The 7,346-nt window shown below is 52.5% G+C and overlaps 1 protein-coding gene across 1 annotated transcript; it reads left to right on the top strand.

The window, feature by feature from the left end:
* The first annotated feature begins 5,687 nt into the window (after positions 1 to 5,687).
* On the top strand, positions 5,688 to 6,455 carry LOC143907318 (uncharacterized). Its single transcript, XM_077424000.1, has one exon. The coding sequence runs from the start codon at positions 5,688 to 5,690 to the stop codon at positions 6,453 to 6,455; it is 768 nt and encodes a 255-aa protein (XP_077280126.1).
* The last annotated feature ends 891 nt before the right edge of the window (positions 6,456 to 7,346 follow it).

Here is a 7,346-nt window from a genome sequence, read left to right as displayed (position 1 = left end):
CGAAATTATAAGAATAAACCCCCTGCCGGTACACGACCGCGAAAATATATTTGTAATACCGAAAACTACGTACGACCTACTAGCTATTGATAAAGAAAACCGAAATTATGTAACACTAAAAGAAGATGAGTTGAATAAATGTAAACACTCCGGCACAACGGTTGTATGTAACACGAACCACCCGGTATACTTCATAACGCCGCATGCACCCTGCGAGGTGCAGATATATATAAGAGCGCAAGAAGACAATTGCGAGCGTCGTCACATTCTCTCAACCGTAACATTCTGGATAACCTTAGCAGAGCCACAGGCATGGTTGTTTTCCACACCGTACAAACAGAGTATAACTATTCAATGCAACAATCAAGGAGAACATAAAATCGACATTAATCGAACGGGAAGAATCAAATTAACTGACAATTGCAAGCTAACCACGACAGACTTGACTCTACGAACGAAAAAACGAGACCACACGACGCACGTGCAAATGCACCTACCACAATTCAATCTAACTTTCAAACAAGTAACCACAGGCACCAAAATCAACAACGAAATAGCGACAGAATTAAAAATAGAACCGGTAATCAAAAACCCCGGGGAACTAACAAAATTAAGCCTAAATCTAAACGAGATAAATCAAGAAGTAGAAGACAGCCAAGCCGGGCTCTTATCAAATAAATACATAATGTACCCCGTAGGATCCCTATCTTTAATCGTAATAATAACAGGGATCATAGTCGCGATAACATGGATAGCGAAAAAGAAAGCGAACAAGAGTACGTGATGCGACTTCCTCACACAACGAAGAGCATAAAATAATAATAATAACAATAGAAACACAAAATTTTAGAAGATGAAACGCGAAAAACTTTAATTTGAAATCTCAGTTTTTCTTTCCCCCAGGAAGGAGGGATGTTGTGAGGCGGAAGTCGCCGTGTCGTTATTTCGACACCTAGCTGCCAGCGCTTCTTCCGAATATTGCCAAATCCATCTGAGCTGGCATTCCGGGTGTTGCAAGTGACATCCCGGTCACTCACCCGGAAGCAAAAGCGCTGACAGCTAAGTCAGCATCGCGGAAGCTAATACGCGAGTGATAAAAGCCCGCCCTTTCGAGAAGCGGCGGGCAGTCTAGAACGTAAGACTAATCGCGCACGACCAACGACAACTATCCTATTGAGAACGCCCGCGAGTCAGGGCAACGAAATCAACGAAACAAGTGTATCAAGAATAAAAGGTTTTTTATTAAAATATCGTCAAGTAGAAAACTCTGGCAACATCATTCCTCCTTCCTCCCGGCGGATCCAAAAGAACTCCGTGCCGATCCCTCGAATCAGAGGTACGGCACAACATTGTTCGTGTAGATTCTATCGTCGGGGATTTGCATAAAAATCAACTCGTACAGGCCGCGTGTACTCTTGTACCGTACACCGTCGACGACTACGGAGTCGTCCGCGTTCACCTCGAATCGCTTGTTACCCAGCATCGTGCCGTTCTCGCCGAGATACACCCCGTAGACGTGGTCGATCTCTTTATTTTTGTCGCCGCTCAGAAGAGCGCTCAGGTACTCCCGCCCTAACGGTCCTAGTTGGCTACCCAGAGCGTCGCGACCTTTCGCCGCGCTCGAAGACTCCCCGACGGAAGTTTCCGGCGTAGTCGTCGTCTCCGAGACGATCTCGCGTTCTCTGGGAAAAAACTGGGCCGAATCGCCGCGGATCAGCGTGGAGCTCGTCATGGTCGTTGCGGGAGCCAAAATCAGCCACGCCGGACGCGGCTCTCTTTTTTCCGCGGTCGTCGTCGTCGTCCTGATCGGCGTGGCGATAACGTCGTCGTCGTCCTCCCCGTAATCGCGCTCCAAATCGGCGCCACCGTCGTAGTCGTTTTCGCTGTCCTTCTTCGCTCTCTTCGTCGCTTTCATTTTTCTCGCGAACGCAAAGCCACCGCCGTCGTCGTCGTCGATCTTGCCCGGTCCTTTACTCGTGCGTTCCACGTCGTCGGCGAGTCTTTTCAGAGGTCCGAAGATAGGCTCGTACCTCTTTTCCAGAGCGATCTTGCTCTCTATTTTCCGGCCCTGAGAGCGGCGTATTTCCTGCGAATCGAGGCGCGCGTTTTGGCTATCTCTCGCGCGGTCTTCTCCCTCGCGATCGCGCTCATACTCGCGTCGTTCGACGAAGCGCACTGATTGGCTCTACAGCACGGCGAAGTCGTGGAAGCCCCGTCTGTACCGTCCGCCTCGCAACGAGCTGTCCTTGTCTATCACGGCGAAACCGTAGGTGCGTCGCCAACACTCGCGACAGAAGGCGCGAAACTCGTCGTACGACATATCGATGTTCACGTGATTGTCGTACACGTGTCGCAGATTAGTGCCGTCCTGCCTGAACAGGATCAACAGATTTGCGTTGTCGCGCACGAGATGCTTCGGTATTTTGGCGTACGTCTGACAGAGATAGAAGCAATCGATGTTCGAATGTCGACCCATGGAAAAATACTCCCTCATTCTGTCCTGCTTGTCGCAGGCCACGTCGTCGAAGACGAAGACCGGGAAGCGCCTCGTCGGGCGGAACGACGTCGCGATTGTCGGAAAACGCTTGATAGCTGATCTCGTCCATAAGCTCAAACAATCGTTCGAGGTATCAATACTTCGGTTGTTGCAGAGATTTCGAGTACACGTATACGTTCTTGAAACGTAGACCATGCGGTTGTTCCAGCAGACTCAGCAGAACGTTCGTCTTGCCGCAATTGGAGGGACCGCAGATGATGCAACGGACAACGTTCGGAAGGAGAGGACCGTGCCTGCGCGATTCTCCGTTTCCTCTCTCGGTCGCGCCCGACCCCGCCGACGTTTTGCGATCCAGATTCGAGACTCCTATCGTTGCCGTCTGTCGCACAAATTGCATGTTTGCTCTCTCTCTCTTTCTCTCTCAGGTTTTTCCGCTCGGTTCGTTTGCGATGAGTCTCTCTCGATCGCCAGAAAAAAAGAAGAGGGAAGCGCGAACGTCGTTTCGTTTCGTCGCGCGTGCGCAAACGCCTCGCGCGCGGGTATAAGTAGCGCGAGCGTGTCGCCGTATCTGTAGAAAAAAAAAAATTTATTTTCTAAAAGCAACGAATTGTTCGCGCGCATCGGCGACATGTCTCACAGTAATGTGTTTCCCATACTGGTGGACAGTAACGAAATTCTCAATCTAACGGTGGAGGAGTTGCAATACGTTCCGAAGATCCTTCTGTTGCGTCAATTTGGGAGATACGTGCACTTGTTGTGGGACCGTTTGCCGGAACATATACGAGCGGATCCCGAGATCCAGAAATATCGCCCGTGCATGCGATACTACAATCGTCCGTGGCAGCGAACGCACATAGACGGTCTGCCGCCGCTCATCAAGGACTGCCACGAGTGCAATCGCTTTTGCCCTGTAAACGGTGAATCATCGACTTCTCGTTCGAACTAAGAAGAAGCGAATCCTCCTCCTCCGCGACCGAATGCGCGGCACCGGTCTGTTCAATCGCGCGATAAACGCTCTTCCCTTCAAGCTGCACATACCCGGTTATTAGTTTTGCGGGCCTGGTACGCGTCTAGCGAAAAGACTAACGCGCGGCGAAGAAGGCACCAATCCGTTGGACGCGGCGTGTCGGGAGCACGACGTCGCGTATTCGCGAAGCGGCGAGCTTGCCGAGCGACACGTCGCCGATCGACGGCCCGCCGAGAAGGCGCGCGAGCGCGTCACCGCGAAAGATTTCACGGCCGGCGAGAGACTCGCCGCGGCGGCCGTATGGGCGGTTATGAAGGCAAAGACGAAGCTGGGCATGGGTATGAAACGCAAAAGAAAAACGACTAAAGGAACGGGATTGAGGAGAAAAGCGAAGACCGGAAGGAAGAGCGAGAGGACGAAGCGGAGGATACTTCCGACGGCAAAACGCGGCGGTTTCTTGCCCTTTCTACCGATGTTGGGCGCTCTCGGTTCCTTGATCGGTGGCGCGGCCGGCGTGGCCAAAGTGGTGAGCGCCAACAAAGCGGCGCAGAAGCAACTCAACGAATTGCAGCAACACAATCGCGCGATGGAAGGTCGCGGGTTGTACCTCGCGCCGTATAAGAAGCGCGGAGGTGACGCGAGGAGAGTCGGCAAAAAAAAAACCTCGCGTAAAAAGGCGAGGTTAGTGCGTTTACCTTCGTACGGCGTCACGACTGACGAGCAGCTCGATCGAGCGGCGCGTCGCCTGCACGTGCCGTTCTTCTGCGGGGTGTTTATGCGAGACGCTCTGCCGACGAGGGTGCGACGCGCGGAGTGCGGCATCGTGAACCTCGACGACGCGATGGGCTCGGGCACGCACTGGGTCGCTTACGCGAAAAAAGGGAACTCGGCGATCTACTTTGACGTCTTTGAAAATCTCCGTTTGCCGAGGGATCTCGCGCGGTATCTCGACGACGGTGGCGGCGAGAGCGCGATCGTGACGTACAATCGTCGCGCGTTCCAAACGTTCGATCAGAGAATCTGCGGGCAGTTGTGCCTGCGATTTCTCCGCGAGATCGATTGGGGGACCGGCGGAAGATCGACGTTCTCCCGCGATGTCGCTGACTCTCACGTTGACTGGGACCAGCAGCGTTCTCACGGCGAGTCACTTTCTCGCTTTGGATCTGAGCGACGGCGATTACGAGCTGGGTTTGGCGACTTTTGAGACGTACAATTCGATACCGAACGTTACGTCCGCGAACAATCGCTTCTACTTCGGCGAGGACGACCGGAGAATCGTCGTTCCGGAAGGATTGTACGAGCTGCGAGCCGTGAGTAGATATCTGCGCGCCGCTCTTCTCTATCGCGAACGTCGCGAAAGGAAAGAAATTAAAGAAAAAGGAGGAAAACCGAGGACCGATGACGCCGGACGGGTGACAGAAAAAACCGAACGAAAAAGGACGAAGACGACGATGAAGTTTATAGCGTATACGAGAACGCGAAGACGACGACGGTGACGGTTATGACGTGTACGAGAACGACGACGGTGGCGACAGAGTACTCGTTCTTCGCGCCAACGAGAATACCATGAGGAGCGAGATAAAGTGCGCCTACCGAGTGAATTTTACAAAACCGAACAACATCGGTTCTCTCTTGAGTTTCTCGAGAGATCGTATTCTAAAACCGAACAAATGGTACGTTTCCGACGGACCCGTCGACGTCATGAGCGTGAACATAATTCGCATCGAGTGCAGCATCACCGCGGGAGCGTACAACAACGGACGCTCGGTGCACGCGATACACGAATTTGCGCCAAAAGTTCCACCGGGATATAAACTGTCGGAGACCCCGACGCAGATCATTTACCTTCCGATCGTCGCGCGAAACGTTACCGATATCACGGTGCGAGTCGTGGATCAGAAGGATTGCTTGATCGACTTTCGCGGCGAGAAGATAACGATCAGACTGCACGTACGTCGTCGTCACAGTTAGTGTGTGTGTGCGCGCGTATCCCCGAAGAGAGAGCGAGAAGAGGGATATTCGTTCTGAACGGATCTAGCGCGAATTGTGTGAACGAGTGAGCTAGCCCGTTGTACGACGAGATCGGAAGCGCGGGAAAGAGAAGAGGCGGGGGAAGAATTAGAGCCGTTCTCAGCGACGCCAACGTCAGGTTCCTACGATCGCTGGGTCTCGCCGTGAGAAACGCGTCACCGTCGAGCCGTTTTTACCTCGAGAGGAAAAATCATGGCCGACATCCTGAGTAGCGGCGGTGAGTCGATCTTCGACGAGCGCATCGTCGGAATCGAGACTCACACGTATAACTCGTACGTCAACATGACGTTCGGACACAACGACGAGATACAAATACCCATACAGCAGCAGGATCTGTATACGCTGCCGTGCGACAGTTTCCTGTACGTCCAGGGACGACTCAACGACGACGGCGCGACGAATGAGGAACAATACGCGAAATTAGTCAATAACTGCGTCGCGTTTATGTTCGACGAAATTCGATACGAGCTCGACGGCGTGGAGATCGACCGGTGTAGAAACGTCGGCATAACCAGCACGATAAAGAACTACGTGTCGCTGACCGTCGAACAAACCAGACAACTGCAGAACGCTGGATGGAGTTATCCGACGAGCGAATCGAATCTGAACAACGCGTCACATCAATTCAATTTTTGCGTACCTTTGAATATTTTTTTGGGTTTCTGCGAGGACTTCAGACGCGTGGTGATAAACGCGCGACACGAGCTTATCCTGATACGCTCTCGTAGCGACCACAACTGCGTCGTAGATTCGAAGAAGACCGTGCCGAGAGATCCGGCCAAGGATCCTAAAATTACGTTGTTGAAAGTGCAATGGCGTATGCCTCACGTGGCGCTGAACGACGTGACTAAATTATTGCTGTTGCGAACGTTGGAAAGCGGACGATTTCTGAGCGCGGACTTTTGCTCTTGGGATCTGTACGAATTTCCCCTGCTGCAGAGCACGACCAAGCATTCGTAAGCCGTGAAAGCCGCGCCGCAATTGGAGAAGCCGCGATACGTCATATTTGCGCTGCAGACCGGACGACGAAACGAATTCGCGGGCGACGCCTCGAGGTTCGATCATTGCGCGCTCGCCAACGTGAAATTGTATCTCAACTCGGAATTCTATCCTTACGACGACGTGAACGTGGATTTTGAGAGCGACAAGTTCGCCGTGCTGTACGAGATGTACGCGAAATTTCGAGGAGCGTACTACGGGAACGATCGCGACGACGCGCTCTTCTCTCCGCGCGAATTTGGTAGCTCCGCTCGCGGTGATCGATTGTTCCCGTCAAAACGAATCGGTGAAGAGCGCCACCGTGGACGTGCGCATCGAGTTCGAAAACAAGGAAAACGTTCCGCCGAAAACCACAGCTTTTTGTCTCATTGTTCACGATCGCGTCATTGGGTACAGTCTGCTGACCAACGTGGTGCGCAAAATTATTTAACGAAAAATCCCGGGAAACTGAAAATGCGATTGCGAGGATACCTCATCCGGGAAACGGAAAAATGTGATTGTGGGCGTGTTTTTATCTCGGAAACGAGGAATATATAAATTCGCGGGCTCCTTCCATCGTTTCTCAGACTCTGTTAGGAACGAGCAACTTAAACGAACGTCTGTACTTTAATTTTTTTCCAACGCGCGCCGACGCAATGGCAACAGCGTCAACGACGACGACTACGACGATCTTCGTCGATCTGCAAGGATTCACGGTGGGCGACAAATTCGTCGCGAAGGAGGTGGCCGTGCTGCGAAGCGAGACGCGCGTGCTCACGCCTCACGTGTTTCGCGCACCGATGAGTTGGAATCTACTGACGAGCTCCAAGAAAGCGAGGGACAGTTGGTTGATAGCGAACCATCACGGCCTTC

This window comes from Temnothorax americanus, unplaced genomic scaffold, assembly GCF_048541705.1.
Source record: "Temnothorax americanus isolate GAGA-0224 unplaced genomic scaffold, ASM4854170v1 Scaffold8, whole genome shotgun sequence".
Taxonomy (NCBI): domain Eukaryota; kingdom Metazoa; phylum Arthropoda; class Insecta; order Hymenoptera; family Formicidae; genus Temnothorax; species Temnothorax americanus.
Note: the sequence above shows the minus strand (reverse complement) of the source record. Positions and strands in the feature narration are given on the sequence as shown.

Excerpts from the sequence above, each read along its gene's own strand:
- LOC143907318 (XM_077424000.1), top strand. The coding sequence starts at position 5,688 with ATGGCCGACATCCTGAGTAGCGGCGGTGAGTCGATCTTCGACGAGCGC.